Consider the following 18,765-nt stretch of genomic DNA (forward strand, 5'->3'; position numbering starts at 1 on the left):
TTTAACTCCTACCTCTCCTCCTAGCAACTTGAGCTCCCTCACTCTTCCCAGAGAATGAACTAAAGATTGAAATTATAATTTTGGGGTAGTATATCATTTAGGAAGGGATTTGAAATAAATAGCTTCATCTAGCAGGACAGTAATTGAATAAACATCCATCTCTAATCCCTGAGTAATAGCATTAAATTAGGGAATATTCAGCAATTTCCTTCAAGCAGTAATCTTCCTTGCAGAAGTTTATTCTTGTCAAACACTTATTGCTATACAATGCACTTCAGTAGTATTTCACTCTAAGGTATTTTGATAGTATTTAATAACTTATCAGTAATAATAGAGGAAAAACTTTGCTTTTAAAACTGTTTTTCATAAAGCTGAACGATACTAAAATCTAGTGAAAAAATAGTTGTGGCAGTATCACATAGAGGAATAGAAGATAAAAGACAATATCCACCATATAATTAATTTAACTGCAGATGCTGGTGACAGCTGATGGGAGGAGCTGATGCTTTAAGTCAGGTAATGAAGGAGCAGATGACAATGCAATGTCCTTCCATTCAGGTGCCATCTGACCTAACTTTAGCTATTAGTAAAGTGCTAGCTCTGTTTAAAGAGTGGATATATGTGGGGAAAACCAAGACCAAACAAAGTGTACTGAGTTTGGGAGAAACTGCAACTACTTTCTGTTCCTTCCTTCCTTCCAAGCTAAGTAAGAATACAACAATCTTCTCTGCTTCTGGCTGTAGGACAGCTTCTCCAGCAGCCTGATCACAAGCCCAAGATACCTGATGAGGTAGGCAATGGGAGATGCCTCTGGGCATTAACCCCAAACTACTCTAAAGCAAACACAAATGCTTTATGTGGTATAACCTCATCTTTAATCCATGCCTTTATTCTGCCTTGATTACTTCAGGAAGTACATTTTGGATAAGAGGGGATTGGCTTCTTATCAAGACCAGGCTCTTTGCTGCACATGGCTTTGTGCAGCAGCTTTCTTGCACCCAGCTTCAATTCTTGCAGTAGCTCAGTAGTTTGCAGTAGTTTGCTTCCTACAAACGTCACTTGTTTGTTACAGCTGGCTCAGCACCCCTTAAACAGTATTTCACAGCATTACCAAGTAGTTTCTTCCATTTGGACACCTAAATGATAGTAGGCTTATACTTAAGAAACCAGTGTGAGAGAAGAGGCTCTCCAAGGCTTAGCTTGGGAAGTAGGAATGCCCAGCAAAGCCAGAATCCTGAATTAGGGCTTTGGGTCACAGAGGCGATGAGGGTTCGTGCTCTGCTTTTCCTTCCCCTTGCACATAAGGCTCGTGCAGTTTGCAGGATAAAGGGCAGAAGCACGGTGACACTTCTATAGCTAAAGGCTTTCTATTTTGCACTGAGGGATTAAGTAAGGGGCCAAAACACACACTACCTCATTACAGGTGTGTCACGATCCTCCTCATTTCAAGGGAGCGAGGCATTACTTGCTGCCTCTCCCCCTCAAAACAGCACCTTGGTTATGTCCTGGAGCAAGAGGAGTTCTCTGAGAAGTTTTAAGGTCTAGAGGTTGTACCTTTGCACACACAGCAGTATGAACTGCCTGCATGCAGTCCTGTAGATGAAATTGTCTTCCATCTTTACACAAGACTCCTACGTGGAAAGACATTGCAGAAGATAGTTGCAGCTTCTCCTGTTGGCAAAAGCACAATGAGGAATGAACTAGCACAGTTGGTCTCCCCAGTGTAAACCGGACTATGCAATAACCAACAGAAAGCAGAAATTATGTCTGCCTGCTTAGATGAGGGTTCCTCCCCATTCCTCAAATGGACCTGCTACTAAACCTTATTTAGGTGAACACCGAAAACAAGTCCACTGTAATACTTGATCAGATCAGGGGAAAAAAAACTAAACCACAACTTATTCCCCATCTTGGTCGCTCCATCATGCGAGGACATCATAATAAATGGATGGTTTTCTGGTCTGGCAACGGAACTCTTCTAGTTTCAGGCCAATCCTCAGAAGAACAGCTTCATCCCACCATTTTGCCATGACCTGTGAGAAGATGAGAGAGGCAGAGAGAAAAAGGAAGAGGAGAAAAAAAAAAAAGTATCATCAGATGCTCTTGAAAGCCCTGGAAAATGTAATTTCTTGCCTCCGTCTCAACAGCAGCTGAAGGACACATGCTTTTCCCTTTTATCCCAGAACTGCATTTGAGATAAAAGCAGTTGTGTGACTCTTAATTACAAGACATGGACCTTTCATTCATGTGAGACCCATTTCAAGAGGGAAGGTCTTAAAGAAGTTACAGAAATGAGAAACAGGAAAAAGAGCGGAAAGAATAGTGACAAATACTGGGTACTGATGAAACTAGACAGGAAGACAGAGAAACTTGTCTCCCATATACCCAAAAAGTCCCCCTGCCATTCAGGAGTGAGTCACTGTGACACAAATCTCTTCAACTACAAGTTAAAACTTCTATTATTAGTACCTGCCACCTCCTCAAGTGTGCTGTGTGGAACAGCCGGAACCTGCTTATAGTGGTTCTGGACAAAGCCAGCTGGGGATTATGTGACCCAGCATATACAATGAGCCAATATTCACCTGGAAGCTGATGGGAAGCCCAGCAGCAGAATATCCAATGGGGACTACAAGGCCTGGAATCCCAGTGAAGTTACCGAGCTGCATGAACCTGTGGGAAAAGCTGTCATCAGCATTCCTGCCTTGAAACAGCAGCAAAGGCATCCTTTTTTGAGAGAGGCAGCCAGGATCTCTCTCCCCTGCTCTACAGCCTGAGCTCCTTCAGTTAGTGCAGCTAACAGAAGTTGTTCCCAAACTTTTGCTTCCGCAGTGCAAGCAGCACCCCTTCTTACCTCATGGACCGGACGGTGAGGGACATATCACTGCTCCCAGTCAAGAGGTCAGATTCGTAGATTCTTGGGGCAGTGCAAGCAACAGCTGTAAAGGAATCACAAAATGTTTGAGATTCAAAGGGAGCTCAGGAGGTCATCTTGTCTAACTTTCTGTCTCAAGGATGGTCAGCTAGAGCAGGTTGCCCAGGACCACATCCGAATGGCTTCTGAATATCCCCAGGGATGGAGATTCCACAGCCTCTCTGGGCAACGTGATCCAGTGCTTAATAAGCAAAGGAAGAGTCAGGCAGTGGGCAGTCTTTAAGGAACAGCTCAGTTCATTAAAGCCACATGTTTGATATACAGTGGTGATGCAAACCCACACTCCTGGAATGCAGTCAGGTTGCTGGGATTTATGAATTAAGCAGTTAAGTTTCTATTTAGAGCAAGAACATTTGCATACATAAGTAGATGTTCTGTCCCTCCTGTGTAAATGTGTTGGCTCTGCAGCTTGTGTTTCAAGTACCAATAAGGTGTTTCTCACTGTCATGGGTGCAGGCAAGAAGTCTAGAAATACACAGCAAATACAGAAGTAGACAGCAGTCTTTCAAACCAGGCTGCATTATCTCCTAAAGGCTTGGGCCACAGCAAAGTATTTGCACAAAAGGGATGCTCTTAAAATTGGGGGAAAGTTAAAGGAGTGACTATTTTTAAAATGCACCATACAGCTGTTGGGGACCAGCTCTTTGGCCAAGACCGCCAATACCTGGTGTAAGGATACAGTTCACCGTGGTGAAGATCTCTCGCAAAAATCTCATGGTCCGAGTTCTCTGTCGATTGGCCTGCAAGCAGAGAGACTATTGTCTGACCAAGCCCTCTTGGTTCATGAGGCTCATGTTTGATGTTGACAGACTCTGCCCATCACAGCCTATGCCTTTGCAAAAGAAGACACTGTTCCTGCAGTTTGGAATCAAGAGGCAGGACACCAAGTCCAGATGTCATGTCCTCTGTGGTGCTCCACCATTCAGCAAGCTTACACAGCAAAGGGCTGTACAGCTGAGCAGTGTCTTTCCACGTGTATGGGAAGGGTAAGAGAATCCTCTACCCCACCCTTACAGTTTCGCTAGATGCCTCCCTTCAGCCTTCACCACCGTATGTTCCTTACCGTAATATAATCCAGAGCTGTGAACTGGGAAGCCAAGGCCAGGTTAGCCCGAGTGTCCAAATTCTGAAAGAGAGAACATGATCGTGGCTCTGCTTGCAAGAAACTGATTGTGAGAGCCCAGGAGTTCTCTTCCAGGCCTGCTCTCGTGTATCAGTAGTCACCCAACAGGTGGTTTGTCACAGAAAAAGCAGGAAAGCGTCAGGTTTCTCACTGACATGAAACACGTTCTGTGTCAGCTGGGACAACTACTGGCACTGATGCAAGCTACTGCTACTTACCATTTCCTGGAAATGTTTATTGAAGTCGGGTTGCAGGAAGTCCCTCATCTCACTGAGAATGCAGATTACATGTGCTACTCGCACTTCCTCCATCTCTGGCAGAGACAGCTCAATCACGCTGGCTCCCAAACTCTGCAGGTGCTCCACAGCTGCGTGCACAACAGGTAAAGCACAGACAGCATCCCTGAGTTCACCCAACTTCACAGAAGGGTTGTGAATCCCCACACCCTTGAGAAGTCAGAGACCCCATCAGGCATCACAAGGCAAGCATCTTCGGTGCATTATGTGGCATGCAGACTGCTGCAGCCACTTCTCATAAGTAAAAGCCTTCAGCCTACCCAGATCTCAGTATTCCAACAGGGCAGGGGTAGGGGACTTTCAAACAGGTTCCTAACTTATCTGCTACATTTTGCCCATGTTCTTCTCTTCCCTCTAGCTGCCCAGTTAACCCAAAGAGTAAAGGTGGACTGACAATGCTTCCCTGAGCACCTGACATGACCAGCATTCTATCAGCATGAAATGATTATTTAGCGTCATGAGATTCCCATTCAAAGGCCCTTCTGAACCACAGCGGTAGAGGAACGCAGAGGATACTCAAGAGATCAGGTCAACAGTATGGGTTCAGTAAATCCTGATGCACTTCAGCAAGGCTGAACACCAAGAATTCAGGAAAAATAAAATCTTTTGCGGTTTAAAAACAATCACCTCCTTTCTTTGACCCCAACTTCTTCACAAATACTCAAGCTTGCCTATTTCACTGGCTTATGGTGCATCTCTCCCAAGAAAACTCTATGCATGTAGAAGTGTTTCTATGGAAATAAGGAAGCTGAAGAAAATCCAGGCAAACAAAGCCTGAATACTGTGAACTATCTCAGCTCCAATGCATAGGAGGCCAACTACTAAACCAGGCACTGTAGTCTTTTTCCCCACCCCCACGGGTTGATTCTGCTTAGCCTAAAATCTGACAAAGACATCCTAAAGGCACCATTTGGCTGATTTCAGGGAAATACCAGACGAGGGGTTATATCACAAAGACCCAGTCCTGTCTTTCCTACTGAACTTTATGTTGTGAAACAAGTCCCTCCCTTAAAAGTCTTTTACCATTTAAACTTGCAGAGTAAGTATTACTGAGCACAGATCTGTCTTTATACAGACAGAGGCTTAGCACACTGGACTGCATTCTTCCATTGTAACCTGACAAGCCTACAACTGCTGAGCTTTTTAACCCTCAGCAGTCAGGAGGGCTTCCCTAATACAAAGCTACTGCTGTTGGTCTAGCCAGACCTCTTGACGCATCTGGCTTTTAGGACTTCAGGCGAGATCTTTTTAATGCATACATAAGAGAAGCACCAAGCGATACCATGACATTAGGCAGAATAAGAGACTTACAGCCTTTTCCTCTTTACCTTTCTCACAGATGGATAGGATTTCTGCATCACATGCCTAGAGAATAAAAGGAAAGAACTAAGTAGACTTTAGTCACTGCCCTCCTCTACTTGGTGAGCACCCCACCAGGACTTGGGTCCTCATGGAGCTTTCCTTGTTCCTGTCCCTAATGGCAGTGAAACGCAGCCCTTCAGGACTGCCTTACACTGGCTGCTCCATCTAGAACAGCTTGCAGGTCATGCTCCTAAGGAAAAGGAAAGGTTGTCTTTTCCAGAAGAGAGGATATTCCTCCTTTGCACTTGGGTAGAGACAGAGAGAGTCCTTATTTTCCTCCAGGGAAGAAATCCTGACCACATTTGTGGGGCTGCATTACAATTGCCAAGCAGTACTAGCTTGCAAGCCCAGTTTCTACATTGGAATGATGAAATAGCCCTCAGCAGCTACAGCATTGTCAGCAAATCGATACACTAATTTTCCTCATTTGATTTGAAACTTAACTGCCTTTTATAATCAGCTCAGAAGCATTTCTTCCAATGGAAACAGCAATACAAGGAAGCATACCACCATCAGCTGTACGGTCGTTACCTTTCCTCATGCCTCCATCAGACTTTCAGTCAAAAGGCTGGCTTATGAAAAAACCTATCCCTGTCAATGTTTTCACCCATGCTACATTCTCTTCCAATTATAGGACTAAATATGAGAAGCTCTAATGATGACAGGCAAGAGAACAGTGAATGCACTGAATTCCTTTAAAAAATCTAATTTTCCAAAGCAGCAGACAGAGATAGAACAGGCACGCACCTTAAAAAATGTCCAGTCCACTCCCAGTTTTAGGCCTTTCAGGTCAGGAGCACACATATCAGATAGGGTTGCTTTGGGCTGTTTTAGTCCTGCGGGGAATAAACAAGAGTTCCTCCTTTTATCCTGGATGCGCCTAAGAAGGCAGAGCACCTGGGCTCAGGGAAGGAGAGGGCTCACCTACCATATGGATAGAGCGGATCTGGCTCAGCAAGGATACTGTAGACAATGGCTGCATCTGCCACTGAGGTACAGATAGGGCCTGTGAAAGAAAGATCAGTTCTAAAAATGTGACAAGGGGTAAAAAATACCTTCCTCCCCAGGTCTTTTGGAGGCACACATTGCCTCCTCTGTGAGAACATCACACAACAAGGTCCCTGAAATGGAGCACAAGTTCCTCTTACCTACACTGACTGTGGAGTAGGAGAGTGGCAAGCTGCCGTGACAACTGATGCGCCCAAATGTACCTAGAGGAAAAGAAATGGGCAGTTAGCTAGATATCGTCAGTTGCTGGTAAGATCTGACCTAGGTGGTTTTGGTGCACCCAGTCACTTAGCAACACACCCCTGCCAGTCACGTTTAGGTTTGGTGTTTTGGAGCCCAGTCACTCATCATTCAGTACCCTGTTCTGCTGACCATGATCTGACTCATTCACAAATAGTGAAACTGGTTTCCCTCATAATACATTATTTAGTTGAGGGGAAATATGTGCAGGGATGTTTCCAAATATATGCATTTAAATATGCAGAAGCAGCATCTATGGTATGGAGGATGGAGAAGCAGAAGCAGGATTATCAACAGCACAAGATACCACCCCCCCAGGAGATCTCACCCAATTCACCAATGAGACTTCATGCCTAACACCAATTGTCTTCTGAGAGTACTTTTATTGCCTTTCTGATGAGTAACATTTTTGTCATCGTCATCATTAACTTCCTCAGATGAATCAAGATTAATCAAGTTGATCACATATAGAAGGATGGAAAAACAGAGTAATGGCTGAGTCTCAGATGAAACAGCTGAGGTCCTTTGGAATGATAAATCATTCCCAAAAGCCAGCATCTCTTCCAAGTGACAATCCTGCCATGCCACTTTCCACGCTGTAGACACTGCCCTATGCATTTTTTAGGTCCTCTGCACATTCTCCTTGATAACATTAATTTTTACTGCTAAAACTGCATTGCTACTTCTTGTAACTCTGAGATAAGAGGGAATGGCTACATACTGGCTTCATACAAGCATATCACCAGGTTTAACTTAGCAGATACAAATCTGAGCAGCATCAGCCTTTCCATATAATTGGGGTGATGGCAAACTATTGTGGGTGGAGATGTTTTTCACCAGCTCATTACAGATACACAACTATGCGGGGAACACTTCCCAGCAAAGAAGAAAGATTGAAGATGGACGAGTGGGTAGAAAGGGTGCATGTATGTTTTCTTTAGCATTTGACTCAAGGAAGTAAATTTTTTTAACATCTGTTCAATAGCCAGTACTGAGAATACTTCCATGCTGCCAGGCCAGTACGTCTCTCAGGGTGTTGTACTCCAGAGTCTCTCTGGTCAAGTTTTGCTTGACAGGAATTAATGGACTGTGCCTGACTTGTTTGTGGCATCCTATCTGATACAGCAAACAAGATGCACCCACTTCCATGATTAAAGGTCTCTACCTTTCAGCCCCACCACACCACAGAACGAAGCAGGAATCCTCACAGAGCCGCCTCCATCTGTGCCAATAGCCACCGGGCAGAGACCTACAAAAAAACACCCCACACATTGGCTTGTGATCAGAAAGACCTAGTGTTGTCCTGTCCATTCTACCAGCAGCTGTAGCCAAGACAGCACACAGAGCTCTCTGTTCAGCTAGGAGTTCATTCCAGCTTCTAAACACCTTAATAAAAACCAAATGCCTGAGGTACTTTGGCTCAGAACCTTCCTCCCACCACTCCTGAACTCTGTTTAGAACCACCTACCTGCTGCCACAGCTGCTGCTGACCCACTGGAGCTCCCACCTGTGAAGTGGTTAGGCTTGTAGGGATTTCGAGGGATCCTGTGGTACCTGAAGCAGACAAATAATGTTGAAGCTTTTCCTAGGAAGGACTGCGTGCACTACAGGGCAGGGAAAGATCCAGAAACACAGCTCAGGGATTCTGATCCTAGTAAAGAGATACCATGTAATTCCAGATAAAGCTATGTCCCTAGAAAACAAGATGTAGAAAAGACTTCTGCCTCGGAGTCCAATCTCTTGTTACCATAAGCAGCCTATCCAAAAGCAGCAGACTCAAAGCAAGCTCCAGCTCTTCTGCCTGTGACAGCACTGTACCGTGACTGCACGCCGCAGCGCATCACCCAATTCCAAAAGATGGAGCAGCTGGTGGCCAGCAATTCTTACAGACAAGCAAGTCAGCACCCCCAGCTCTGCCCTTTATCCCAGAGCAGCAGTTTCAAAAGTGTCCAGATGCCCCAGTCCTCAGACACCAAAGAGCACTGCTGGCTGCAGAGTCCAGCCGACCTCATACAGTGAGGAGATGCCCTGGCATGTTGTTGCAGCTGAGAGGGAGCCCCAGTTGCCCCCAGTTGCACACACACAAAGCGTGGCCCTACACATGGCTTCTTACCAAGGCTGTGAGGGCTGCTGCTCTGGAACAGCAGTTCTCAGCTTGGCTATAGCTGGAGAATTCGCAATAATAAAGCAAATTTCTGTTTTAGCTAGGAAATAAAAACACTATGTTCTGCTGAGATGATTTTACCTTTTCTCACTGTTTGGGCCTTTCGCCATTACTGTGACTGAGCATTAGATTACTATTTATTTCCTTTCTGCCACTGCTTTTTTTCTACCACTCATCCTGTGTATGTTCATACCTCCAGGCCTGTAATGCCTGACAAACGAAGTTCCTTACTCAGCAGACACCACTTAGATCCTCTCCTTCCTTTGGTTTCAGGAGCCTTCAGGCTTCCACAGCTACTCCGACCCTCTAATCTACAACGCTGAGTTTTCATACCCACACGGTTCTCCCTGCACAGGGTGCTTCTAGCAGTTTTACTCTCACATGCTTGCCTTCTTTTTGTACCATTTTCTGCCAGTTTTGGACAGACATTTAGGTCTTTCTAGATGGGGCAGAAGAGAGGGGAAAGGGATTTTTACCTATTAGGATTGCATCCCGTTGTTCCAGTCCCTAGTTCATGCATGTTTGAGACTCCAATAATGATAGCCCCAGCCTCTCGCAGCTTCTGGGCCACAGTAGCATCTTCTGTTTCGGGCTCTGTCCCAAGATACACTGTTCCCACTCGCTGATGGTAAGGTACCTTAGCAAGAAGACACCTTATTATTCATCCTAAAACCCTGGCAAGGTAGGCAGGCACATGTACATGCTTCACACGTGCACTTCCACTCCACAACAGATTCCAGACATTAGGACCCACAGAGGTAAGGGCTAGGAAGCTTCACTCTTCAACTCATCCTGTGTTGGTTTCTGTTAGGAGGGACGCTTAACTCTTCAATATTTGGTCCTTCTCCCATGCAGAGGAGTCCTTTTAATACCATGACACAAAAAAGCAGAAAGCACCTAGGTGGTCAAGAAGTCTGCCTTCCTACAGCAATGCAATTGCTGTGCCCAGAAGCTGCAGAACAGACACCTGGGACCCACAGCACACAGGATATCTGTTTTCCATTTTTTTATGGACAGAGCTGCAGCATTTCAGATCTGCAGTGCTCTGAAGTAAGGTACCAAGATTACATGAATGCCAAACTACCAGCTGGCCTAATTTTCAGGGTATACTTAGTACTCTGAGGCAGCAATGGAAGAATCTGTATATAAACATAACTCCTACCCTATGGGTAGGTCTCTGCAGAACCTACAACAGCTTGACGGCACTGCCAAGATTATTTAATAGTAATGTTGTTAGGCCACAGGCACAACTCCTCATCAGTGGGGATTTTCAAAGTAACTTGCATATTTCTGACATGTGTCCTTTAGGTAAGACACTTTGCCAGTGGAGGAGAGTCAGTGCCTGAGAAATGCAGAACAGTTACACCCATTGCTACAGATCCTTTTATAAATTCTCATTTCATCACAAGAGGGACTGTTTCCCACCCCCACCCTCTATTCCTCATGGATTAAAAAGATCAGCATAAGATATGGAACACATCTGCTTTACCCAAGATCTGTCTTCACCTGGCAAAACTCGTTAATCCTACTCATTACAAACCCACATACTACCCTTTATTACAAACATATTCTCAGGCTTCTCCTGAGGAGTTAGTCTTAAAACCTTGTCACAGTGAGTTGTCCAGGTTGACCACCTGCAGCATGAGCTGATAACTAGACAAGGAAACTCACCACTTTGAACTCTTCTTTCAGACACACTGGGATGCCATCCAGATAAGACAGGGTACATTTATTCCTGTAACGAGCAGTGGAGGCCTCAGCCATCTGTACAGAGAAAAAAACCTGTATGTTATATATATTTACTTGAGCTGAAGGTCATTACTGGTATCAGAACGGATACCAAAAATGGCTTTCTCAGGCTGCTACTAAGCCAAACTAAGTTTGTTTCTTCCTTCTTCCACCATATGCTTATGGGCAACTACCACTTGGAAGCATCTATGCTAACGGATGCCATATAAGCACAGAAGTCCTGTTTTAAATATAGTTGTCCAGCAGGAAACAGACTGCTTTAATGCTACCTCTCTCTGCAGGATGGAAAGCAAACTTGTTTCTAGTCCTCCACATAACGAGGGAGAAAAAATGTATATATTTCTCTGTGCAATATATAAGAAGAACTTCTGCCCCTTCTAATGGATGCTGCTGCTCTTGGGGTGGCAGAGGCTCCTTTCCTAGCAAAGGCAGACATTACCAGCATTATTTGCTCCTGGTCCCATTGCACTATCGCTCTGAGTGGGGGCGTGGATTTGTCGCAGTCCTCCAGCGTGGCAATGATGTTCTTTGCTACCTGAGATGGCGTCAGCTTCCCACTCCTACAGGACAGAAGTTGGGACCTTGTTACAAGACCCCCGCACCACATCCACACACAGGGTTTGTCTCTCACGTAGCAAGATGGCAGCTGTCACAGCTGTAAACAAGAACTAGATACGAATCTGTGTGCGGTGATGATTTCAACACAGTTGACACCATCAAGATGGAAGACTCCCTTCCTTAAGGGGAGAATTTGTCTACACACCACATCCCCAACCCTTTAGAGTAGGGGCAAGAGCAAGGAGAGTTACCCACATATTCCTGAACCACCAGATAAACAGGGAAATCTTTACAGAGAGTCCTCATGCTCCTGAAAGCCTGAGGCTATGAAACTCGCAGTATCATGAACTAAGACCAAAAGGCCAGCCCTCATTATACAGGCCTCTGGTTACTGAGAATGGGCTCCCAGCAGTACTGTCATAACCCACCTTCAACAAACTGGACTTCCTCCTGGTAAGAGGCTAGGTTACCACAAACACATCTCTGTCTGACACGAAAGCCTCACAGTCTGGATGCACCTATAACACCAGAACGCGGATGCCTTTTGCTCCAAGGCCGCAGCCTGCTGGCAGAGGTGGCCCCTGAGGAACAAGTGCTAGGAGCACAACAGGATTTTTCTAAGCACACATCCACAGGCAACCAGCAGTTACTGAGCAGCCAACAAGCTTGCAGAGCCTCAGAGTCAGGGATGTGGTTCCAGCTCTTTCCAAGCTGGACAACCTTACTGGGTAACAGCAAGCAGGCTGCTCACAGGAGCACAATCAGCTGGGGAACCAAGGGATTCTTCAGAGACCCACAGGATGTGCAACATGCATCATCCAGATGAACCTTCTCACTTACATGTTTGGGCAAACAAGGTATGTAGAAATGTCTCCCATAGAAAACTGACCATCAGCCAAGGAAAACAGAATTTAAGTATCTTTGCAGAGTTTGTAAAAGTCATGCCAGCTCTCCCAGTTGGCTTTCCTTCATTATTCTATTTAGAGGGAAAGGAATGCAGAGGGTGATGCTAAATAGCGGTACCTCAAGGACAATCCTAACAAAGAGATGCCTGAGAGCATGTAGAACAGCAGCAGCCCACACCAGGTGAACATGCGAGACAGATTGTTTCCAGATCACAGTTTCACCTACCGGTAGCAGTCCAGGTAGTCTTTGATCCCTTTGAAGCTAAACCCATTGCTAGTAGAATCAGATCTGCAAAGAAAGGATTAAAGAGGCAACTGTGAACCATCAAAGCCACCTCTGTTTAGACCTGTAGACTTCAGCATCACAGTCCAATGGAGGCTGGGCATCATCCACTCACAGTAAACTGGCTGGTCACCATTTGGACTACTAGACCACGCATTTCAGCTCACACTCTATCGAACTCCTTGCACACATGCCAGACACCAGATACACTTAGGATTCCCCAGAAATAAAGGGTCAGTCTTGATGACATGTTCTAGTTCCTTCATATTTCTACCACAATACAGCAGTCATTAAACTGTTCAAAATTTATTCCAGGTTTACACTGGCTACTCACTGCTCCAACATTACAAGAGTAGGCCCAGGTGGCCAAAAAGGCCAAGAGCATCCTGGCTTGTATCAGGAATAGTGTGGCCAGCAGGACCAGGGGAGTGATCATTCCCCTCAACTCGGCACTGGTGAGGCCCCACCTTGAATCCTGTGTTCAGTTTTGGGCCCCTCACTACAGGAAAGACATTGAGGTGCTGGAGAGAATGCAGCGGAAGGTGACAGAGCTGGTGAGGGGCCTGGAGCACAAATCTGATGAGAAGCCGCTGAGGGAAGTGGGGCTGTTTAGAAGAGGAGAAGAGGATGCTGAGGGGAGACCTGAGCGCTCTCTTCAACTACCTGAAAGGAGGTTGTAGCATGGAGGGTGATGGTCTCTTCTCCCTAGTAGCAAGTGATAGGACGAGAGGAAATGCCCTCAAGTTGCACCAGGGAAGGTTTAGATTTGATATTAGGAAAAAATTCTTCATGGAAAGGGTTGTGAAGCCCTGGAACATGCTGCCCAGGGAAGTGGTGGAGTCACCATCCCTGGAGGGGTTTAAAAGGCGTATAGATGAGGTTCTTAGGGACATGGTTTAGTACTTAAGTTATGGTTGGACTCAATGATCCTGAGGGTCTCTTCCAACTGAAATGATTCCATGATTCTAAGTTTGATCCAGAAATAGCCAGCAGCACATCCAGTGTGTGGTGTAGGAGGGGGAAAAGGTGCTATGCAGCATACACAAGGATACACATCAGCAAACTGCTTAAAAACTAAGTTGATGGCTCTAGCACATAAGAAATAGACCATTTCTCATCAAAACAGAATGAACATAAGATCATCTGAAGAGCTAGCTACAATTACTACTTCTGAGATGTCTCCCTATCATCACCTAAACCAGAAGTCATATCCTGGAATAGAACACGGTATGGGATCACAATGTGCTACGGAGGGAAGAGGTAAGGCTCCAGTAACCTGCTCCATAATACTCAATGTATCACTGGAAAAGCTGGGGACATGACCAGAAGGCTGTACCCACCAGGATCCATGCCTGCAGGAAATATATCCTTCCCTCTAAAGTGAAGGAAATGAAAGTTTTTCCTTGCTGTAGCTTAAGAATTCGAGTAGGGAACAAACTTAGTCCTGCTAAAAGCCGAGATACATACAGAGAACCCGCTCTCTGAGATGCTAATTAAGTGCAGCTCATATACACTTTCAGTACCTACTCAATAGGCCCACAACTAAGAACCAAAACCAGATGGGGAGAGCATTCACAGCAGCCCAGCTGCTCCCACCTCAGCATCAGACATCAGTGAGACACACGAGTCTGAGTAACATTTTGCCCGGAATCTAGTGGGATTTAATCAAGCATAGGCTGCAAGCAAGAAGCTTAACAGGCATTTATCCAAGCAACCTGTCTAACAAAGCCTAATACTTCACGTTGCTTGTAACTACCGGTGATTTACAAGTTACGAAAGGAAAGATGACTGACAGCATTATTTGTTTTGTAAAGTAGCCGAGCGTGTAAAAGATTTTAATCCAGATTACTGACAACAGCAGGTTCCCACTAATGTAACAGTGCTAACACGTGTGTTCTTCCACTCCACTCTTACACATCACATACTGACCTTCCATCTAGCAGCTGCTCAATAACATCTGAAGTGCTTTTAGCGTCAGACTTGTCTTCTGTAACCTCCGCAGCAACCTCTGGGATAAATGTGGGATCTTCATGAATGTCAAGCGAACGCATGAGTGAGAAGTTGTTCAGCCTGAAAGCAAGACAGTCACTGCTAGAGTTTGCAAGCTCTACCATGACTAATTCTTCAGATTGTTCAGAGGGAAGCTTACGCAAGAACATTTTGTATTAGCGGTCTGCTCTCACAGCAGGGAATTGCAACCATTACAAGATAATCTATCACACCTTTCCAAAAGGCAGCATCAAATCTATTCTGTTTAATAAAGTCTCCTACCTCTTGACATAAGGCCAACTGGCCTCCGTAAGCCCAAGCTGGGAAAAAAAGGGTGAAAATCTTCAATTCATTTAATTATAATGCGAAAGAAAAGAAACAGAGAAAATAGTATAATTCATAGTGTTCATAATACCATACATTCAAGTACTAATCCTGCTAAAACAAGAACCTGCTTCAACATAGTTTGCAACCAGATACAACAGGCTTGCAGCACAAGCCCAGCGCTTGGAACACATAAAGTGAGGAAGTCAAGACTCGGTCATAAGATGTCTAGGAATGATCTGCTGTATAACAGCAGTGCCACTTGTCTGGGTTTGATTCACTCAAAAAGCCCATGCCCCAAGTAAAAACTCAGGGGTACCAACTGTGTGTATTACATTTCTCAGTGTCCCATCAAATGACCAGAAAACTATGTGAGCCAAGTGCGGGCCTGAGGTTCCTCACACCTCTTACCTGAGTGGCTCTCAGTGCAATGTACACTTGACAGCACAGTTTCTAAACAAAAATGCAAAGTGAGAGAGGAGAAAAGGCTGGCCTAAAATAGTTAATATCTTTAAAAAGAACATGCTAAAACCTTTGAACTTCATGTCATTTCCTCAGTACTACTATTCTTTTATTGCTACTGGTGACAAACACAGCAGATTTGCACATCTGCAAGCTTTGAAAGAAAGACTGCTCTTCAGCAAAAGGCAAACCAGCAAACTGGGTTTCTATGCAGCCGCTCCAGTGTGAAAAAGTTGATTTCTTGTGATAGAGACTCACTCAAACCAGAATAGTTAAAAAAATATAATCTAGTAAAAACATGCATGAAATAATCTTGCTCACTCTCCAATCGTTATGCAGCTTCCCTCTTAGAAAAGGTCATTTCAGATAATCTGTAGGTGGTGTGCAATGCAAGCACCTTTAAAAAGCAAACAAAACAAAACCACAAAGAAACAACAAACAAAAACAAACAAACCAAACGAACCAAAAACAACAAACAAAACCCAACAACTTGAAGAGGTGGAAAATCTCTGCAGTCTTACCTTATTAAGAACGGCAGTAAGCAGATCTGTCCAAAAGCCTAGAAGAAAGTAAGCAGAAACACTGTTTTGCAGCAACTTTGACCTGATCACCTTCCCCACTAGACAAGGAACACTGAATGTGCTCACGGTTGCTGGAGTCTCAAAGCATCCTACAGAGCATGCAATGCTACGTAGTAAAAAAATAGTGCAAGTACTTGTATTTCAGGCCACAAAATGGGCTGAAATGCTTCCCCTTCCACCTCTCATATAACTATAAAGAGTGTATTCTTCTGTCTCTCCTGCCTTTGTCCTTCCCTGGCTTGGTCCAGAAAGTCTGCAGCTGCGGGCTGCAACACTGTTAAGAGACACGCGTATAGCACCCATCCATTTCTTTCTTCATGTTCCACAGATTGGATAAGGTAGAAGCCTATTATTATTTTGTGTATCCCATTGTTAGGATCTTCCCTGTCACTCAACCAGCTCCTGCAGTACACCAAGTGAGCTTGGAAACACATGAGAAATTTGAAGGCTCCATGGTAGCAGGCAGCTGAAAACACTCTGAATAACTTGCTTCCCAATGTAGCAACAGCAGCAGCCCCAAAGAGAGCAGCCTTGTTCTAGCCTGTCTTAATAGCTTAACAACAAACTTTGAAAACGTATTACAGGATGTACAAATACAGTACAAGTCTGAAGCAAGGCTCACACTCCTAGATCCATGAAGCGATATACTGCCTCACACATTCCATAAGAATTACAGTCTGTTTTTGGGAAGGCATTGCTCCTAATCTGCACCTAATATAAAACAGCACAATCCTGTAACATACTGAGATGTTGTGTGTCCCTCACCCAAGGGGGATGCCAGGAAAGGAAACAAGCCCAGGGCCACGTACCAGAAACAGTCACAAAACAAAGGGTAAAAAGGTATTCTGGTTATTATATCCTGGAAGAAAGACACTTGCAAAGTATTCTCACAAATAAAGGCAGAGCCCATCACTAGCCTTCACTCCAGATTCAACCAGGCACTGAGCTCTGTAACAGGTCACGTTGCTGAAATGAGACCTTCATACCTAACTTTGACACCAGCACAAAAAGAAAGGCCAAGTAGCAGCAACAAAATCCACCTGCTTTCAGGCAGATGATGCTGCAAGGCACTCACTACCAAAGGGACAGAGGCTTTTCTCCCAACAGCACCCTGCTATACAGTGGCCGTGCCTCCTCCACACTGGTCTTGGCAGGAATCAACCCACAGGCTCAAAAACCATCCAGAGGGATTTGGCCAGGTTCAAGAAGTAGGACCATATGAACCTCATGAGGTTCAACAAGGCCAAGTGCAAGGTCCTGCACCTGGGTTGGGGCAACCTCCAGTATCAATACAGGCTAATGGATGAAGGGATGGAGAGCAGTCCTGTGGAGAAGGAGTTGAAGACACTGGTGGATGAAAAGCTGAACGTGAGCCAGCAATGTGCACTTGCAGCCCAGAAGGCCAAACATACCCTGGGCTGCATCAAAAGGAGTGTGGCCAGCAGGTCAAGGGAGGTGATTCTGCCCCTCTGCTCTGCTCTGGTGAGACCCCACCTGGAGTTGTGTGTCCAGCTCTGGAGCCCTCAGCACAGAAAGGACATGCACCTGTTGGAGAGGGGCCAGAGGAAGCCACAGAAATGATCAGAGTGATGGAGCACCTCTGCTCTGAGAATGGGCTGAGACAGTTGGGGTTGTTCAGCCTGGAGAAGAGAAGGCTCAGAGGAGATCTTATTGCAGCCTTTCGGTAATTTAAAGGTGCCCATAAGAAAGATAGGGAGAGACTTTTTAGAAGGGTGTGTTACGACAAGGGGTAATGATTTCAAACTAGAAGAGGGGAGATTCAGGATAAACATGAGGAAGAAACTTTTCACAATGGTGGTAAAAGACTAGCAGTTTGCCCAGAGAGGTGGTAGATGCCCCATCCCTAAAGACATTCAAGGCCAGGCTGGAGAGGGCTCCGAGCAAACCTGATCTAGTTGAAGATGTCCCTGCTCGTGGCAGGGGGAGTTGGACTAGGTGAGCTTTGAAGGTCCCTTCCAACCCAAACTATTCTATGATCCTATGAAAGACAACACAAAGCCCATTAGTGGAGGAATTCTGGGGGAACGGGTGCCTTCACCACCTTCCTGAAAACCCCACTCACAGGGCTGAGGGACCTCAATCCTTTCACGTCTGAGGAAGGCTGGTGGCAGCTGTATTCTGAGTTTGATGTCAGCCTCAGGCTCTCCATACCAGAGGACCCTCATGACACCCCCACCCCAGAGACCAGCTCTCCCCATAGCATCCCACCCGGGGGACAGGGTGAACCCGAAACCACGCAGAGAACCCCAACTTCCCCACAACTCCCCTACAAACGCGAGTTTAAACTTCTCCCTGAGACCTCCTCCCTCTGCAACCCCCGGCAGTCCTGGCCGGTTTCCCCCAGCAGCCGCAGGTTTTACTGCTTTGTTTACCCGGCTCCCTCCGTGCCGTCAGTTGCCCGCCGGGGGCGGCGACCCCGACGCCCCTCGCCCTCACTCACCGTGTTGGCCACATGCACGAAGAGGCGCAGCCAGGTGCCGCACAGCCGCGGTGCCCACTGTGGAGAGGAGGCGAGAGGTGAGCACTGCGCCCGCTCCCCTCGCCCGCCCATTCCCTCCCTCCCCGGCGCTCACGGGGTCCCGCGGCGGGCTGCAGCTCCGCGGCTCCGCCCGTCCCGGCTCCCGGCGGCGCAGCACGGCCTCCGCGCTGCCCGTGTGCCGCCGCACGCAGCACAGGTAGGCGGCAGCGGCCGACAGCAGCGAGAGCAGAAACAGCAGCAGCAGCGGCGCCATGGCGGCTCTGACACCGAGTCCGGCGGCGGCGAGCCC

General features: G+C 46.1%; 1 protein-coding gene across 1 annotated transcript; it reads right to left on the bottom strand.

Annotated features, from left to right (window-relative positions):
• Positions 1-204: 204 nt before the first annotated feature.
• On the bottom strand, positions 205-18,762 carry LOC136097131 (uncharacterized). Its single transcript, XM_065829205.2, has 20 exons — positions 18,571-18,762; positions 18,438-18,494; positions 15,917-15,954; positions 14,550-14,690; positions 12,564-12,626; positions 11,314-11,434; positions 10,797-10,889; positions 9,602-9,762; positions 8,430-8,515; positions 8,127-8,210; positions 6,862-6,924; positions 6,642-6,719; positions 6,461-6,549; positions 5,680-5,716; positions 4,274-4,422; positions 3,996-4,058; positions 3,597-3,672; positions 2,852-2,936; positions 2,583-2,670; positions 205-2,033 (listed from the first exon to the last, which is right to left on the bottom strand). The coding sequence occupies exons 1-20, from the start codon at positions 18,727-18,729 to the stop codon at positions 1,923-1,925; spliced, it is 1,842 nt and encodes a 613-aa protein (XP_065685277.1). The 5' UTR covers positions 18,730-18,762; the 3' UTR covers positions 205-1,922.
• Positions 18,763-18,765: the final 3 nt, after the last annotated feature.

This window comes from Patagioenas fasciata, chromosome 1 (assembly GCF_037038585.1).
Source record: "Patagioenas fasciata isolate bPatFas1 chromosome 1, bPatFas1.hap1, whole genome shotgun sequence".
In the NCBI taxonomy this organism is placed as follows: Eukaryota; Metazoa; Chordata; class Aves; order Columbiformes; family Columbidae; genus Patagioenas; species Patagioenas fasciata.

What these genes read in the sequence shown, in the direction of transcription:
- LOC136097131 (XM_065829205.2), bottom strand. Translation starts at nt 18,729, where the DNA reads ATGGCGCCGCTGCTGCTGCTGTTTCTGCTCTCGCTGCTGTCGGCCGCT. An exon ending in GACTACCTGGACTGCTACCG is followed by an intron (nt 11,435 to 12,563) that starts GTAGGTGAAACT and finishes TCTGTCCTGTAG; the next exon opens with GAGTGGGAAGCTGACGCCAT. An exon ending in GAACTGTATCCTTACACCAG is followed by an intron (nt 2,937 to 3,596) that starts GTATTGGCGGTC and finishes ATTCCTTTACAG; the next exon opens with CTGTTGCTTGCACTGCCCCA.